General features: G+C 32.3%; 1 protein-coding gene across 1 annotated transcript; it reads right to left on the bottom strand.

The window, feature by feature from the left end:
- Positions 1-18,855: 18,855 nt before the first annotated feature.
- Positions 18,856-19,266, bottom strand: LOC131037611 (uncharacterized). Its single transcript, XM_057969793.2, has one exon. The coding sequence runs from the start codon at positions 19,264-19,266 to the stop codon at positions 18,856-18,858; it is 411 nt and encodes a 136-aa protein (XP_057825776.2).
- Between the last annotated feature and the right edge of the window lie 1,243 nt (positions 19,267-20,509).

Below are 20,509 nucleotides of genomic sequence, written 5' to 3'. Positions count from 1 at the left end.
TGTGTATAATGGTGTTTTTTATTTTATGTTTTATATTTATTGAGATTAAAGAATTTTAATAATAATAAATTTATATTAGATATATTTATGCTTAAATTTGATTGATGATATTATTATATCTTCATGTTATTGTTATTTGTTTCTAAAGACTTGTTTTAACTTTTGAATCTCTTCTTCACCACCTTTCATTATATTTATAGATGTGCAATTAAGTGAAAACATTTTTGTGGCCAAAGATTTTAACATTGAACTTTAAAACTTCAAAATTGAAAGGTGTGCTTTACCACCATTTTGCCTATTTATTGTTAGCTAGCTCAATATCTATATTTGAAGATATTGAAGATATGTTTACATTTTTAAGGATATTGCAACTATTTTGTTGATTTTCATGTTATGCGCATTCAATAAAATTTACAAGGGTGAACCTCAATATTAGATGAAATATTAAAAAGATTAAAAATGAGACCCATCTTATGCATTTTTTATTAGAGAATGAATATAATTCTTAATAAATATTTATATATATCTTTGTTGCATCTATTTTTCAACTTGTAATGGTGCTTGTGTTGCTTAAATGTCATAAACAAAAAAAAATCATGCTAATGCTTAGGGTGCTTGTATTAGAGAATAAGAGATAAGAACAAGGAAGATTTAAAAAAAACCATGGAACTGAAAAAAGATACAAGGAATTGCCAAAAGGAATGCCAAAAGCATCATAAGAGCACAGGAAGAGAGAAAAACCTGTAGAAATCTTTAAAATAGAGGTAAATTTTTGTTCCAATAAACATGGTACACACTTAACTTATACATAAGATCCATAATGGTAGATAACTTTAGTCTAAAGTATATAAGAAAATCAAAACAACAAAAAGACAATACAAAGAATTCATTCTATTGACAAGTAGAATTTACTTTCAATCTTGGATGATAGACACTATAAATATATGAAATATGGAATGATTATATAAATGATACTCAACCCACAACCCACAAAATGAATAGCCTTAGAGCCATTAATAATGAAGGTAATGGTTAGTTTAGACCTAGGGTTAACATAAATAGGGATTTTGAAAATTTTATAAATATAATTTATACGAGAAAAAACTAATCCTTTTTAATGATAATTGAAATAGCAAAGAATATATGATGGTATACAAAGAAATCAAGAATTGAAAAAAATTAGGCACATCTAGTACAATTTGTGAAAGAGATAAAAGTTAATAAGTTAATGAGATATTATTAAAAGATGGATCTTTTGAATTCAGGGTTACCCATGGAAAATAAGTTTGAGGATGTTCCAATGAAGAGATATTTTATGACTCATTTTTTAAGATAGATAAAGTGAGAGATAAATAAGTAATTATATATGTTGAAAAGGTTTTTTAATATTTAGTAATATAGAAAAATAAATATAGAAAAATAAAATAGTAAAGTAACAATAGGATAAAATTTTGTACAGGAATCTTGTTAAGAAAATTCATTAGAAAGGATAATCTCTAAAACGCAAAAATCATGGACTAAAATAAATATTTAAATTACCAAAATAAAACAATTGAAAAATACTAAAAATACAAAATATGTGCACTTATATTCAACTTAAAATGAAATGATTACACATTTCTCATAATATATCCCAGACAAATGAACATAAGACAAGATTTTTTAATAATTATCTTCAAATTGTAATCTGAAATTTTCCACTCATTTGGAAAGAATTCAAAAACAATGTGATGTTTTTAATGGTGTACTTTTCTTGATCAATATTGTTGTCCAAAAGATATGTAAAAGTTTGTGAAAGATCAGATTTGTGCTCATGGACTTTTCTACACAAAATTTTTATCAATAGAAACGGATGGTTGGATATAATATCGCTAGATATTTCATATCATCTGCTTATTCAGATGGAAGACAAAACAAAAATAGATATCATCCGCCGCCACCACAACCTCCACCTCCACCTCCACCTCCCCCTCCCCCTCCCCCTCCCCCTCCACAGCCACCGCCGCCACCGCCGCTGCCACCCACTTCTCCTCCACAGCCGCCACCGCCCCCACCCCCTCCACAGCCACCACCAGCTCCCACCGGACTTCGACCTGCAAAATATGTATCACTTTTCCTGTTCAGACGCTTCTTCTTCTTTTTACCAGTCCCAGAAGCACAAGAAACAACCACCATGGACACCATCATAAGCCCCATAAATACCACAAATACAGGCATGGAGCCCGGCTGGCATGGAGGTGGGTTTTCCCAGAAGAACCTCGACATGATGAAGAAAATTATTGAATGCCTGATGTTTCTACACAGTTTTTTCTAATATGAATTCCGGAGGAGACCCTGTCCAAGGAATGAGTTTTCCCCCATGCAGATCTCTTAATATTCAAGGAAATTATGGAATAGATTATTTTCTTACAAGAACTCTTCTCATATAGTAGAGAAAGGAGTCTCGGTTCATAGAAAGATGTTAATTAATGTGATTTCTCTTACGTGCATTCTACGGGTATAATGCACACTTTAATTTCACTTTATCAAGTAATCCAAGGAGAAAAATCAAATTTCTAGTCGCCCACTTCATTATTTTACAACCTCTCATTCAGGTCGTGTTAGATTGCTTCTTGGCTACACCATTCTTAAGGACTTAAGTGCTAGATTGCTTCTTGGCTACACCATTCTTAAGGACTTAAGTGCTAGATTGCTTCTTGGCTACACCATTCTTAAGGACTTAAGTGCTAATGCTCAAAGTCTAATTAGAGGATAAATTAGAGGATGCATATTGTTTCAATCTTGTTGTTGGGGTCATCCTGATGTTAACTCTAGATAATCTTTATATTTTTCAAATCAAAAGTTCTGAAATGAATATATTATTTGGTGTCACATCCCACTTCTGTGTTTCATAATTCACATCTCACTTTGCAAGTTGGTTAGACCGCCCCTTTCTTTTCTTTTGTCTTTTCTTCTTTCGTCTTCTTTTTTCTTTCCCCCTTCGTCTTTTTCTGTGGTATTTTCCTACTACGGTTCATTTTTGTTGGCTAATAACAAATAGTCAAAATGGTGGCCTTGGTTTGTTTGGTTATCCTTAAAAGCAAGCAAAAGGAAACAAGACAAGGCCATGACCCATTTGGACTATTCATTGTTAGTCAACATAGTGTTTTTTATGTCAATTTATTCATTATTGTTGTTTTATTTACAGAGATTTATTAACTCATTTAAAACTATTTTAGGCAACCTAAACATGTTTACAAGAACATTCACATAACAATATTATAGTATAATTATAAAACATTGTAATTGTATCACCGATTTGCTTTATTATTCTATGTTACATATATTATGTTTTTATTTATTATCATAGCTACTTTATATATCAAAAATATTTATAAATACAACAAATATTTTAACTAGTATATTTATTTTATATGATCTATATCTAGTGTTCGCTAGTTCATTTTTAGATATACAAATTCAATTCTATATGATAGATCATTTCTATAGACATAAAAGATTGTTGAATTTTCTGATATTCAAAATCCAAAAATACATTATTTATGTTTTACTTGTGTTAATAATATTAAATTAAACGTAATATTATTATTACATAATAGTTATTATAAAAATTGTTCATAGGGAAAATATATGGTTTTCTAAAAAAAAGTTACAATCAAACATTTTTAATAAAACAATTCTCAAGCATATTCTTGTACAAAATACGTTATTTGATTTGTAAATAGAAATGAGGTGAACTTAAGGATATCGAGTTTGAGCATTGAGTGTGTAAAGAACTTTTAATGGATGGGGGATTAATTAATCCTTTAAATATAAGAAGATAGTCTTTTACTTTCATACAATAACATCAATATTAGCTTACAATTATTGATTAATTGGAAAAAGTTCATATTATGTCTAATTTTGAAGATAATTTATTATTTTTATTTACTTTAAGGGGTGTATTTTATTATTTGAAATATATTTTTTTTTTCTAGGTAAGGTGGAATAGAGCTATAGAGAGTTTATATGGATATCGAAAAAAGTTTGTATTGATAGGGCATCCAAACATTGCTCAAGGATCCCAATCTAGTCTCCCAAAAACTAACAAAAAAGCTATTGACAAAAAGATTGAATACAAATTTCCCCACTCCACGGGGTTTCAATAAGTGAACTATATGCATTAATAAAATTTATAGCACAATAGTATACATGTGCAGAACAGTAGATATAAGGATATGTAATTTGTAATCCTTTAGCGAAATGCCTTCACCTTCTCTTTTGATAGAGAAGAAGTTGCAACCAAGCTTCCCTTTAGTCCTTCGCTTTGACAAAGGGTGCCCACCTTGACTGCCATCAAAATCACCTCCCAAATCTCCACTCCAAACACCTCCTCCTCCACATCACTATTGAGGCTCTCAACTCTTTTATATGCATTAATCCATTCACCCTCCTCGGTCAACTTCAACCCATGATCAGGAAACAACTAGTGATGGAAAATATCAAAAATATAATATTTCAGTATGTTCTATGTTTTAGTAAATGGCATTTTCAGATGTCTTCAGAACATTTTTAGCCCTCAAAACATTGGATGATATTTTATGGACACTGCCATAGGAAAGTCCATAAAGGAATAGAGCTAGAGATCTTGGATATCTTTCTAATAGTGAAAACGGTTCGCAGTTTCAAGTTTTGAGTGAAAAGTTATGACTTTTCAAAGTTGAACTAAATTTTTATATAGTTTTTTTGTTATTTTTGTTATTTTTGGTTTTTATTGTGTAATAAACATTCTAGACTTCTCATTTTCAATTCCAAGGGGATTTTGGTAACCCTTGGGATCCCATGAACTTTGTATATAGAATATTTTTTAATGGAACGAATTCACTTTTTGGCTTGCTAAAATTATTGTTTAGTTCTATTCTTGAAATCAAATTGACAATATTGCAGGTTCACACTAGGTTTTGTACTCTGAAACCATAATTCAGATCAGTGGCATCAGAGCAAGTTTTTCTCTTGTATGTCATATCACACACGATTAACATATCAGAGTCTTGGGATGGAAACACGTGATCCTTCAGAATACCTTCCTTTAAGATGCACATGATCACATATGTCTAACTTTCAAAGAGATGATGATACAATCAAAACATGGGTTGAAGATGTGTTAAATAAGCAACATGAAGACAATGTAGAGCTTGAGGTGGTATAATCTTCCACAAAAAAAGACCATGAACAGGTCATTGAGGCTGACCCATATGCAACAATAGTGACTGCAAAAATATTGCCTCAAGAGGATGAGGAAATATTATTCCAGTCACAAATGTGGGTTGGAGGAAAAGCCTTACATTTTTTTGTTGACAGTGGAAGCCAAAAGAACTTAATATTGGCTAAGACTTTAAAAAGGTTAAATTTGAAAACAACAACACACCCACAACCCTACTCCATGGGATGGGTAAGTCAAGGGAAAGGTATTCAAGTGAACCAACAATGTCGTCTTCCATATTCTATCAAGCCTTTCAAAGATGAAGTAATTTGTGATGTTTCCCCTCTTGATGTTTGTGATGTTTTGTTGGGACAACCATACATGTATTAACTTCATGGCATATATGAATCTCAACCACAAAGTGTTACAATCAAATTGGGTAGACAGAAATATCAGATACCAAAGGTAAGTCCTACACACTTTGCATCTTTGAATAATGTAAGCAATGTGGAAGGTTAATTGCCAAAACTAGAATATTTGTATTGTTGATAATTCATCCCGAGGGAGAAAAGAAATAAGTATACAATTCCCATGCCACTGTGAACACCACCATACAACAACAAAGATCAATGGATCACATTTTGACAAAATATCAAAATTAATTTAAGTTTCCAACTGGGGTACCCTCACACTGTCAAGTTCGATATTCTATTGATTTGATATGAGGAACTCCATTCCATAGTGAACTAGTGTATGATAGGTTAGCACTAGAAAATGATGAAATCAAAAGGTAGATACAAAAATTAATTGAAAAAGAGACATATCCGCCCGAGTTCATCACCTTGTGGTAGTCCAATTGTTTTAGCAAAGAAAAAGGATGGGACGTAGAGACTCTATATTGACTATCTAGCATTGAATAAAATTATAATGAAGAATAAATATCCAATCCCTCAGATAGATGCCCTTTTAGACGAGCTTAGAGGGGCCAGATTCTTCACTAACATTGATTTGAAATTTGGGTACCATCAAATACCAATTGACCTAGTAGATGTGTAGAAGACAACTTTTAAATTTAAGGAAGGTTTGTCTAAATGATTAGTAATTCCTTTTAGTCGAATGAATTCTTCAACCACATTCATGAGGAAGATGAATGATGTTATTAGGCCATTCACTAACCCTTTTGTAGTGGTATACCTGGATGACATACTCATTTTGAGTAGAACTTGGGAAGAGCAGCTACAACATGTGGAGCAAGCCTTTTCAGCTTTGCAAGAACATGGACTATATGTAAACAAAGAAAATGGTTCTTTTGACATGCAAAGGATTTGATCATGAAAAAATACAAGTAATTAAGGACTAGCCTTCTCTTAGAAATCTGACAGAGTTACATATCTTAATTGGGATGACAAATTTTTAATTGTAGATTCATGTTTGGATTCTCACATTTATGTCATCCTTTAAATCAATCATTGCAAGGAGGAGTGCAAGAGAAATTCAAGTGGATAGGTTCTCAACAATAAGCATTCAAGGAGTTAAATTGAAGGTTATGTTATGCACTAGTTTTATCTCTTCTTAACTTACAACAATCATTTGAAATACAAGTGATGCATCAGAGTATTCTTTGAGAGGAGTTCTCATGCAACATGGTCATCGAGTTGCATACCATAGTGAGACCTTTTTTGATACAATGTGTAGATATCCCACCTATGAAAAGTAACTATATGCCATTGTTCAAGCTTGTAAGAAATCAAAGCATTATATTTTAGGTAAGGAAACTACCATCCAGTCATAGGGAGCCAATTCTTGCATTGTGGAACCCACTTCATATGACTCTCCTACGAAGAACACTTAAGTTTGGGACATCATCAATAGGGGACTACTAATGAAATTCTTCAAAATTTTGAAAAGTAGTGATGAAGAACTTTCATCATATTTTATGAATAGCTAGCACAATGGAAGAGTGGTGGCGGGTAGTGTAAAAATGAAGGTTCTAGAAGAACTAATTGCTCAAACCTCTAGCTTGAAATGCAAAGGTGAAAAGTCCCCTGACTAAGTAAAAATCAAGCCTACAAGGAGTATATCTTGTTGTTCTTGAAAGATAGTGAAAGGCTGAAAAGGCACTAGAATGGATTCAATAGAGAAGATATTTTGCCACCATGGGGAAGTGTAATCTATCATGTGATCAAATATTTCACACTAGAGAGGCAATTTGAAATAGTCCATGGGTGCCATTTTCCACTACTAATCACTGAAGGCATAATAAACCTATAAGTTAAGAGTTGTTATTGTCATCTATGTATAAATGTGCTTCTAAGGGGGTTAACAGACTTCTACAAGTGGTATTGATATATGAAATTTATAATTATTGTCTTGAGAACATGCATATTGTTAACCCTACTCTACCCCATAATTCTCCACAACACTAGGGCCAAAACCCTCCTCCTTCTAGCAGCTCCAAAAATAAAATTTCCTTTAAAGATGATGATCCTTTCTCCTCCCATGGTATTTCACTACACAATGCCCTAGTTTTTTCCACTAAGAAAAAAATTATTATCCTTGATTATAGCACTTTGCCAATGATGGTTGACATTGACCATAAAATTACCCCTAATAAGGGAGAAAACCTTGTTTGCAACCCTAGAATTTCACACCCTAAGTATATGAGTGGTAAAGGTAAAATTATGTGTAAGTCTTTAAAGAACAACCATGTTGCTTCTCATTCCCATGCAATTGACATCACTAACAATGATTGGCTAAATATATTAGAACTACTTCCTCTGGGTAGTGTATGCCTTTGAGGCTTGCAAATTAATTGTTGTTGCTTAAACTGTTGAAGCTATTGAAAGAAATACACTCGATGAAATGACTAGGGATCAATCTGAGGACTCTAACTTTAATGAGGGTGCATCTAAGAGTAGTGAAGAAACCCATGATGAACCTCTTAATTTGGTTCTAAAGACTCCTTTAGTCACTCCCCATAGTTGAGACTTGGTTTAATGAATCACTTGAAGGACGGAATAGTTTAAAAGATTATGGAGATGATGATGTCGAGGACCAGAATGTAGGTGATGACATCGGTAAGTCTCATAATTGGTAGACATTGGTAGCAAAATTTGAGGACTTAAATGCTAGAGTTGAAAGTATGGAAACTCTTTGAAATTATCTTAGATGTGAGAGAAGCAAAGCATAGATCTAACAAATGAAAGGGGGTATTGAGAACTTGATTAGATTGAATAATAACCTAATGCAGAACAATTTAATGGAGGTGGTGATAGTGGGAAAGAAGATCGAGGAAAAGAATAGGAGAAAAGATCTTGCAAAGATAAAGGATGGTAGGCCAAAGGAAAAAAATTCAGCAACTTACTCTAATGGGAAGTGGAGCTGGACAAGATGATAGATGGATGTGGCTACATCTTTTAGTGCCCTTGAGCTATATCTTGTTGTTGTCTCTATTGGTAGTTATTGATAATTTGTTGTTTTAGTATTTTATGTTTATGTTTATATGAACACTTTATAAACTCTTTGATGCTTTAGTTGATGGGCTTGATCTTTGAAACCTGGTTTTAATTTTTTATTTGGATGTTTAATAGGTTGGGTTATTTGCCACTTAATATAATAAAAACCATCCAACCCTCCCCCTTGCCTGCCCGCCACCCTTCACCTCTCCCTCTAAAACTACCACCAGCACTCACAACTAGAACCCCTCTACCTCTTCCTCTAAAACCACCACTGTCACTCACAACCACAACCCCTCCACAACCATGATGACCACCCCCATCCATAGCCACCACCACCTCCCACCACCTTCCACCACTCCTGCTACAACTCCAATTGCAAAATAAGTATCTCTTTTCCCATTGGGATGTTTTTTCTTTTTTCCATTTCTAGAAGCACATAAAACAACCACAATGGACACCAAAAAATCAAAGATAAAGCAAAAACAAAAAATAGTGCACAAATTGTTTAAACTTAAAAACATGTTAACTACTTATGCACTTTATTAAGAAGAAATCAAAAAATTAAAATGTTTAAAGTTTATTATTGCATCTTGCAAACTACTGATTTAGTAAACCCCAAAAAATCTTAAAAGAAGAAAGCAAGATCTTCTTCCAACGCATTATTCATATCTTCCAATCTTACATAAACTTTTCTAATATCACTTCTAAATATACAGATACATAAATTACCTCATACATCATAATTTATATATGAATAGATCCTAAAAATTTGTTAGCGACCCTTACAAAAACAGAGCAAGTCAACCACAGCCACCACCCCTCATATTAAGCACCAGCTACAGAAGGTCTTGAAAGGTAAGTATAAATTTTTCCATTGGGAGGATTCTTCTTTCTCCCATTCCTAGAAGCAAACGGAAAAACCACCACTGACACCATCGTCAGCAACATAAATACCATTAAAATAGGCATGCAGCCCAGCCAGGAAACAGGTAGATCCTTCCTGGAAATCCTTGACATTTTCAAGAAAATCGTTGAAATCTCATGTTCTTACACAAACTTTTCTAATGTAAATTTCAAAGGAGGCCCTATTGGACGAAAAAGTTTTTACACATGAGGATCTACTTAATGTTCAAGGAAATTAATGAATGGCTGATGTCGCTTACATGAATTATTCTTATATAATATCCAAAGGAGTCACTGTTCAAGATAAGACTTTTATATTTGTGGTCTGAGTTAAGTACATTATCGGAAAACGTATGATGAGATATATAACCAGGTTTTCACATTTCTATAAATTCTCAAAGGAGTTTCTCATTGACTTTTAAGATGCAAGCAGTCCCTTCCTACATTATTCGTTTCTACATTATTAGCCTATTGTCCCTTTCTACATTATTTGCTTCGTCTTTTACAGAAAATTAAAAAGGCCTTATCATCTATTGTCCTTTCCTACATTATTTGCCTCACCTTGCAATGAAAATGCAATGGGCAATAATATCTATTTTCCCCTCCTACATTTTTTTACATCTCAGTCACGTTCCATTAGATTGCTTCTTGACTACACTATTCTCGACGACTTTCTTGCGAACTTGCGAAAGGTGGAAGTCTAATTAGAGGCTGGTTCTCGTTAAAATCTTTATTGTTGTTCTTGGGTCATTCTCATGTTAATTCTATTCTTCACAAACGAAGTTAAAATGGGTTTAGTATCATGAAATTAAATCACAATGATGTTTATTCAGATTAAAGTATTTTTATAATAATAATAAATTTATATGATGTATTCATGATCTGAATTATTTTGTCAATTCAAAGGACAATACCCAAAGCAGAATTTGTGGTATTGTAAACACATAACAAATCATATAAAATTTCATTTCATTGAAAATATGTAAGAATCATACAATTTTTGGCAAACTTTGTGAAAGAGAGTTGTGTGCCCTTGAACCTATCCCATTTGGGCAAACTTTGTAAAAGAGAGTTGTATGCCTGGAATCTATCCAGTTTGGACAAACTCTGTAAAAGAGAGTTGTATGCCTGGAATCTATCCAATTTGGACAAACTCTGTAAAAGAGAGTTTTATGCCCAAGCCTATACAACTTAGGCAATCTTGTGAAGGAGTGTATGCCTATAACTTTGTAACTCTATAACTCTCCAGCTCCTTGCAATTGGATTCGAATTGGGCTTACTTATAAGCTTTCAAAGAAGCTGAACAACCACCACATTTATGTCCTCATCGGAAGTCGAAAAGACAATCCAGTATTGAAAGGTAATTACATTTATATAAGGACAAAAATTAATTAAAGATTAAATATATTTAATACTCTAACTTATTTCTGATCAATTCATGTGTAAATTTGAGTCATGATATTTTTATATCTTGATCATACTATTATTTGTTTCTTAAGACTAATTTTAACTTTTGAATCTTCTTTTTACTGCCTTAGTTTATATCTATATTTGTGGAATTAAGTGAAAACATTTTTAGAGTCAAAGATTTAAACATTGAACTTTAAATGTATACTTTACTAACATTTCAACTATTCATTGTTGGCCAACAATATCTACTTTTGAAGATATTGAAGATATGTATGTTTGCATTTTTAAGGATGTTGCAGCTATTTTGTTGATTTTCATGTTGTGTGCAATTAATACAATTCAAAAGGGTGAAACTTACTAGATAAAATATTAAAAAGATAAAGAATCAAATGCATCTCAAGTTAGCTTTTTAACTTTTTTTTATTGAAGATTGTGCAGAATGTTTAATTAATGTTTATTTATAATTTTGTTACATTTATTATTGGACTGCATTTTTTAACTTGTCATGGATTGGTACACTACTCAACTTGTAATGATGCTTTTCCTACTTAAATTTCATAAACAAGAAAGAAATCATGCTAATGTCTAGGGTGTGTATTAGAAAATAAGAGACAAGAACAAGAAAGGGCTAAACAAAAAAATGGATATATGGAAAGGAGAAAAGGAAATGCAAAAGCATCATAAGAGCACAAGAAGAGGAGAAAAGCTACAAAAATATTTAAAATAAAGGTAATTTATTGTTCTAATAAATGTGATACACATTTATTAACATAGAAGATAGATAATGGTATATATACCTAGTTTGAATTATATAAGAAATAAAAATGAAAAAATTATAAGTCAATAACAAGAATACATTCTATTGACAAGTAGAATTTACTTTCAATCTTAAATGGTAGACACTATAAATGCATGGAAGAGCAGATGATTAGATAAATGATACTCAACCCATAAAATGGATAGCCTTAGAGGCACTTCACGATGAAGGCTTCAGTTAGTTTAAACCTAGGGTTGAAATAAATAGGACTTTGGGGGGTTTAATAACTCTAATTTATAAAAGAAGAAAACTAAATGTTTTTAATGATAACTGAAATATTAAAGAAGGTATGTATAATGGTATACAAAGAAAACAGAAGATGAAAAAATTAGCTACAAGTAATACAATTTATGAAAGAGATAAATAAATGATAGAAATACCAACAAGGATTTTAAACTTGCCATAGAAACTTCAAGGTATTGAAAGAGTTTAATTAGATAATTATAAGGATGAGAATAAAATAATTATTAATAAAATCTTCCTCTAATCAAATGAAGAGTTATCAAAAGATGCATCCCCTAAGCTAATGAGATATTACAAAAAGATGAATCTCATGAATTAAGAGGTACTCCATGCAAAATATAAGAGGGTTCAATTGAAGAAATATATATTACATGAATCTTTGCTTAAGATAGAGAAAGTGAGACAAAAATAAGTAATTATTTACATTTAGCTTTTTTTTTTGAATATTTAGTAATACAACAAAAAAATAAGAATTTTTTTGAATAAACTAAAAAAGGAATAAAATTTTGTAGATGAATCTTATAAAAACTTTCACGAGGAAGAATAATATTTAACACACAAAAATCATTGAGCATAACAAATATTTAAAGTGTCAAATTGAAACAACTAAAAAATAATAAAAATACAAAATATGTACACTGATATTCAACCTAAAATGATTACATATTTCTCATTATTTATGCGACGATAGATGAACATAAGACAACCATTTTTAATAATTATCTTCAAATCACACTCTAAAAATATCTACTTATTTCAAAAGAATTCAAAAATAATATGACATTTTTAATGGTATACTTTAGTTGATAGATATTGTTTTTTAATTAAAGGGTCAAGTAGGTTTTGAAGGGTTGTAAAATCCTATCTACAAGAAGCTACCATTAAACAAACATCAACAAACTACAAGAAGCTACCATTAAACAAACATCAGCAAACCATCAATAAACAAGAAGCAAACCACACAAAATTAAAGAAACACACAACACAAAAAAAACAAGAAATAAAAAAATTCAAATTCTTTAAAGCTTTTGTTACCTCCACTATAAGCTGAGAAAGGTTCATGGACAAATTATTCATATCTATCACATCATGCACAACTTGATCCACCATCTTCTTACGACTCACACTAGTTCAAGTACAAGGGCCTCTTCCCTCCTCCCATGTAGCCTTCTTTCCTTTCTCAACGACATCTATGTCAATAAAGAAATATTTTTCTTGTTTAGCCCTCTCAAATTTCTCTATCATAACTCTTTCACTCTCTGCACTAGACTTGATATCCTTGTAACTGAAGTTTATCAGGGTAATTAAATTATCATTGATCCTTTTGTAGTTCGTCTCCAACCTCATAATTCTCCCATCAAAATCCTCCTTCTTGTGTTCTATGTCCTTAACCACTTTTTGTAGGGGTGTCACCATAATGTTTTCTTCCTTCTCCAACCAATTTGAATTCGGGTCCTTCAGGTTTTCTAGATTATTAATAACCCCATAGATAGCAATATTGATCTCATTAATCTCATAAAAGAAAAACTTTTGCAATATGAAATTATCAATATTCACATGGGGGGTTCATGGTTTAGGTCACAAGGAAAAGGGCTTCTCCCTTCTTTGCCTATATCAAGGTAAGACTCCTCTAAAACCCTCAATTACCCTCCTTAAGAGATGAGTCCAAAGAAGGATATATGTTGTTCTCATCATTCCTTTTCCTCTTCTTGTTTCCTGTCCCCTCTGCCCTCAAACAAACTACCTTGTGATACCAAAACAAGGGAGGCCTCTCTACCTTTAGGGTTTCTTTTATGACCTTTCTTCCCCTTATCCTCTTCTCAATCCCCATTAGAATCATCGGAATCATCTATATTCCACCTACTAGATTTAAAAAAGGGGGAATCATTTCACTCCAAATCAGAAAAATCCCCCACTTTCACAAATTTACCTTTCCCCAAAGATTGTTTGAAATGCTCCATTAATAATAAAATCAAACCTTCATGCAGGTTGGGTTTTTTGTGATCCTTTTTATGTTCCTTAATGGTGAATTCCAATGAAAAATAACAAAAAAAATGTTGAACAAGACCTTATCCTTATGCCTAAAATGATTGAGGAAGGCAAACTGATAGTTATAAATAAGCAAATACTGACCATCAGGGGTGAAAATTTGCATAAATATCTTTAGAACTTTGGCCCATAAGGGTTTGATTGATTTCAGCTTGTAGCTATATTTGTACTTGACCAATCACTTGTCCTCTTTTGCTTTGATGAATTTCTTGACCTCTTCATTAGCAAACTTTTTGTCTTTGAACAACTTCTTTCCTTTCATATTTAGCCTAGTAAATTCAACAATGAGCTTCCTTGTAAGGTAAAAGTTACACCCATAAACTGTTACTTGTCCTTTCTTTCACCCTTTAGCAAAATCCTTAGATAGGGTGTGACTGCAGCGTTGAAGCCTTTCAAAGTAAGGAGTAACAACCCCTCTCTCCAAAATTCTCCATATGGTACTGTTTTTCTTGATTTTGTCACATTTAAGGGGCTCAAATCTGTTCCTATCTCCTCCCATAGTAATAGACCATTGCAAATTCAAGAAGGAAGCTCTGAGATCCCTAGAACTATAAGTTTCAAGAAATAAAGGAACCCCAAAGAAACTCTTCTCACTCTTAACGAAAACCAAAAAAATGCCCACAAAGCATGCCAACAAAGGGCAAACACAAAAATATTATTTCTACTCATCATGAAACAATAAAGGATTAATTTTTCCTATGTGGATCCAGTCATAGTTCACCAAATCTTTCAAATTAGCTAGCAATTCATCAATTCGCCCACATTATAATTTATGATTACTAGACACTCCTATATTGGCTAATAAGTTGGTAACCACATTGGCCTCCCTAAATTTGTGGGATACATAACATTTAACAAAGGAGCAAATAATTTCCAGCGATCCTTTAATCCGATTCTCAATTGACCAACTCGACTTATTTTTCTTTTTGAGACAATTAAGTATAATCTTCGAGTCCACTTCTAACCAAACATTTTTAAAGTTCAATTTAGAGGCTAATAAAAGCCCATGGTAGGCTGCCACTGCTTCAGCCAGGTGATCAATATTGTTGTACAAACGATAAGAGAAAGTTTTTGCAAGATCAGGTTTGTGCTCGTGAACTCTTCTCCACAAAAGTTTTATCAACAGAAACAAATGGTTGGATGAAGACAACAAAAATAGATATCAACATCCACCGCCACTACCCTGCCACTGCCACCGCCACCACCACCGCCACCGCCGCCATGTCACCCTCCTCCTCCGCAGCCACCACTCCCCCGTCCACGTCCAACCCCACTCCACAGCCACTACCAGCTCCAACGGCACCTCCACCTGCAAAATAAGTATCACTTTTCCTATTCGGACGCTTCTTCCTTTTCCAACTCCCAGAGGCGCAGGAAACAACCACCATGAACACCATCATAAGCCCCACAAATACCATAATCACATGCATGCAAACCGGCTGCGAAGAAGGTGGGTCCTTTGTTCAAGAAAATTATTGAAATCTCATGTTCTTACACAAATTTTTCCAATGTACTTCCTAAGGAGACCCTGTTCGACGAAAAAGTTTTACCCATGTGAATCTATTTAATGTAGAAGGAAATTAATGAATGGCTGATGTGCTTACACGAATTATTCTGATATAGTATCCGAAGGAGTCACTGTTCAAGATAAGAGTTTTATGTTTGTAGTTTTAGTTACATGCATTATCGGAAAATGTTTAATGAGATGTTAAGCAGGTTGTCACATTTCTATCAATTTTCTTATCACGCTATTGGAAAAGAATTTCTCATTGACTGTTACAATGCAAGAAGACCCTTCCTACATTATTTGATTTGTCTTTTACAGAAAATTAAAAAGGCTTTATCATCTATTGTCCTTTCCTACATTATTTGCTTCACCTTTCAATGAAAATGCAATGGGCAGTATTATCTATTGTCCCTTCCTACATTTTTTACACATCTCAGTCACGTTGCATTAGATTGCTTCTTGAATACACCATTCTCGGCGACTTTCGTGCTAATGGTGGAAGTCTAATTAGAGGTTGGTTCTTTCTAAAATGTCCAGTCTAGTTCTTGGGTCGTTCTCATGTTAACTCTAGATAATCTTAAGTTTAAATTGGGTTTAGTATCATGAAATAAAATCACAATTAAAAGGATTTGATAATAAAATTTAAATGTGTATAATGGTGTTTTTTATTTTATGTTTTGTATTTATTTAGATTAAAGAATTTTAATAATAATAAATTTATATTAGATATATTTATGCTTAAATTTTATTGATGCTATTATTATATTTTCATGTTATTGTTATTTGTCTCTAAAGACTTGTTTCAACTTTTGAATCTCCTTTTCACAAACCTTTGATTATATTTATAGATGTTGAATTAAGTGAAAACATTTTTGAAGCCAAAGATTTAAACATTGAACTTTAAAACTTCAAAATTGAAAGGTATGCTTTACCACCATTTTGCCTATTTATTGTTAGCCAGTTCAATATCTATATTTGAAGATGCATTTTTAAGGATGTTGCAACTATTTTGTTGATTTTCATGTTATGTGCAATCAATAAAATTTACAAGGGTGAAACTCAATATTAGATGAAATATTAAAAAGATTAAGAATGAGACCCATCTCATGCATTTTTTATTGGAGAATGAATAAAATTCTTAATAAATATTTATATATATCTTTGTTGCATCTATTATTGGCATCTATTTTTCAACTTGTGATGGACTAGTGCACTAGTCAACTTGTAATGGTGCTTGTGTTGCTTAAATTTCATAAACAAGATAAAAATCATGATAATGTTTAGGGTGCTTGTATTAGAGAATAAGAGATACGAACAAGGAAGGTTTTAAAAAAACCATGGAAGTGAAAAAAGATACAAGGAATAGACAAAACGAATGCCAAAAGCATCATAAGAGCACAAGAAGAGAGAAAAACATGTAGAAATCTTTAAAATAGAGGTAAATTTTTGTTCTAATAAACATGGTTCACAGTTAACTAATACAGAAGATTCATAATGGTAGATAACTTTAGTCTAAAGTGTATAAGAAAATCAAAACAAGAAATAAGACAATAAAAAGAATGCATTCTATTGACAAGTAGAATTTACTTTCAATCTTGTATGATAGACACTATAAATATATGGAATATGGGATGATTAGATAAATGATACTCAACCCACAACCCACAAAATGAATAGCCTTACAACCATTAACAATGAAGGTAATGGTTAGTTTAAACCTAGGGTTAACATAAATAGGGCTTTTGAACATTTTATAAATTTAATTTATACGAGAAAAAAAAAAATCCTTTTTAATGATAATTGAAATAGAAAAGAATATATGATGGTATACAAAGAAATCAAGAGATGACAAAATTAGCCACATCTAGTACAATTTGTGAAAGAGATAAATGAATGATAAAAATACCAACAAGGATTTTATGCTTGCCATAGAAACTTCAAGATAATGGAAGAGTCTAATTAAAAAATTAAAAAGATGAGAATAAATTAGAAATTGATAAAATTTGCTTCTAATCAAATGAAGAGTTATCAAATGATGCATTCCATAAGTTAATGAGATATTATGAAAAGATGGATCTTTTGAATTAAGGGTTACACCATGCAAAATATAGTTTGAGGATGTTCCAATGAAGAGATATATTATGAATCATTTTTTAAGATAGATAAAGTGAGAGATAAATAAGTAATTATATATGTTGAAAAGATTTTTTAATATTTAGTAATAGAGAAAAAAAAATAGAGAAAAATAAAAATATTAAACTAACAAAAGGATAAAATTTTCTAGAGGAATCTTGTTAAGAAAATTCATTAGAAAGGATAATCTCTAAACCGCATAAATCATAGACTAAAATAAATATTTAAATTTGTTAGATTTTGCCAAGATTAAGAGCTCAATGAAATGTACAAAATAGAGACATAATATAGGACAAGAATAAACTATATTCTCATCAATAGAAAATGATCAATAATCAACTGGATTAACCAATACAATGAATAGAGGCCTGCTTATATAGGCAAGGCCATATGGATGTATGAGCATACAAATATGACATGTGGCTCAATGAGAAACAAGGGTAGGTGGGAAATAGGTGTGGGTAGGTAGGAGAAATAATATAATATTCCACATGAGGTGGATCACCCACCGAAGGTGGAATTATCACTCCACAATAAGTGGATATGATAGTGTAATAACAAGATCAACACCATAAAAGGTGGAATTTCTCCTACACACACTATCCCAATGTGGCACAAACACCCAAGTGTCTCATATCCAAACTACTATGAAATGCATTATCCTAAGTAAACTTAAGTAAGTGTAATAATATCCATGATGAATAATTATTTACACCAACAAAATTACCAAAATAAAACAATTGAAAAATAATAAAAATACAAAATATGCACTTATATTCAACTTAAAATGAAATGATTACATATTTCTTATAATATATCCCACACAAATGAACATAAGACAAGATTTTTTAATAATTATCATCAAATTGTACTCTGAAATTTTCTACTCATTTGGAAAGAAAACAATAACAATATGATGTTTTTCCACTCATTTGGAAAGAATTCAAAAACAATATGATGTTTTTAATGGTGTACTTTTCTTGATCAATATTGTTGTACAAAAGATATGTAAAAGTTTGTCAAAGATCAGATTTGTGCTCATGGACTTTTCTACACAAAATTTTTATCAATAGAAACGGATGGTTCGATATAATATCGCTAGATATTTCATATCATCTGCTTATTCAGATGGAAGACAAAACAAAAATAGATATCATCCGCCACCACCACAACCTCCACCTCCCCCTCCCCCTCCACAGCCACCGCCGCTGCCAGCCACTCCTCCTCCACAGCTGCCACAGCCGCCACTGCCCCCGCCCCCTTCACAGCCACCGCCGCTGCCACCCACTCCTCCTCCACAGCCGCCACCGCCACCGCCCCCTCCACAGCCACCACCAGCTCCCACCGCACTTCGACCTGCAAAATAGGCATCACTTTTCCTGTTCAGACGCTTCTTCTTCTTTTTACCACTCCCAGAAGCACAAGAAACAACCACCATGGACACCATCATAAGCCCCATAAATACCACAACCATGGACACCATCATAAGCCCCATAAATACCACAAATACAGGCATGCAGCCCGGCTGGGATGGAGGTGGGTTTTCCCAGAAGAACCTCGACATGATGAAGAAAATTATTGAATGCCTGATGTTTCTACACAATTTTTTCTAATATGAATTCCGGAGGAGACCCTGTCCAAGGAATGAGTTTTCCCCCATGCAGATCTCTTAATATTCAAGGAAATTATGGAATAGATTATTTGCTTACAAGAACTCTTCTCATATAACACAGAAAGGAGTCCCGGTTCATAGAAAGAGGTTAATCAATGTGGTTTTGCTTACGTGCATTCTACAGGTATAATGCACACTCGAATTTCACTTTATCAAGTAATCCATGGAGAAAAATGAAATTTCTAGTCCCCCACTTCATTATTTTACAACGTCTCATTCACGTCATGTTAGATTGCTTCTTGGCTACACCATTCTTAAGGACTTAAGTGCTAATGCTCAAAGTCTAATTAGAGGATAAATTAGAGGATGAATATTGTTTCAATCTTGTTGTTGGGGTCATCCTCATATTAACTCTAGACAATCTTTATATTTTTCGAATCAAAGTATTAAAATGAATTTAGTATTTTGTATTGCATCCCACTTCCGTGTTTCACAATTCATATCTCACTTTGCAAGTTGGTTAGATGGGGTTTCCTCACCACTCCTTTCTTTTCTTTTGTCTTTTCTTCTTTTGTCTTCTTTTTTATTTTCCCCTTGGTCTTTTTATGTGGTGTTTTTCTACTATGGCTCATTTTTGTTGGCTAACAACAAATAGTCAAAATGGTGGCCTTGTTATGTTTGGTTATCCTTAAAAGAAAGCAAAAGGAAACAAGACAAGGCCACCATTTGGACTATTCATTGTTAGTCAACATAGTATTTTTTATGTCAATTTATTCATTATTGTTGTTTTATTTAAAGAGATTTATTAACTCATTTAAAAATATTTTAGGCAACCTAAACATGTTTACAAGAACATTGACATAACAATATTATAGTATAATTGTAAAACATTGTAATTGTATCATCAATTTGCATTATTATTCTATGTTACATATATTATGTTCTTTTATTTATTATCATAGATAGTTTATATATCAAAAATATTTATATATACAACAAATATTTTTACTAGTATATTTATTTTATACGATCTATATCCAGTGTTCGCTAGTTTATTTTTAGATATACAAATTCAATTCTATATGATAGATCTGTTGGCAAATGCACACTCCAATGAGATATTGTAGGTGATTGAAGGTATTGTCATTGATGGCAACCTTACAATCCTATGGCACCGGCAGACACCGACACAAGC

The sequence above is a fragment of the Cryptomeria japonica genome, chromosome 11 (assembly GCF_030272615.1).
Source record: "Cryptomeria japonica chromosome 11, Sugi_1.0, whole genome shotgun sequence".
In the NCBI taxonomy this organism is placed as follows: Eukaryota; Viridiplantae; Streptophyta; class Pinopsida; order Cupressales; family Cupressaceae; genus Cryptomeria; species Cryptomeria japonica.
Note: the sequence above shows the minus strand (reverse complement) of the source record. Positions and strands in the feature narration are given on the sequence as shown.

What these genes read in the sequence shown, in the direction of transcription:
- LOC131037611 (XM_057969793.2), bottom strand. Translation starts at nt 19,266, where the DNA reads ATGTCGAGGTTCTTCTGGGAAAACCCACCTCCATCCCAGCCGGGCTGC.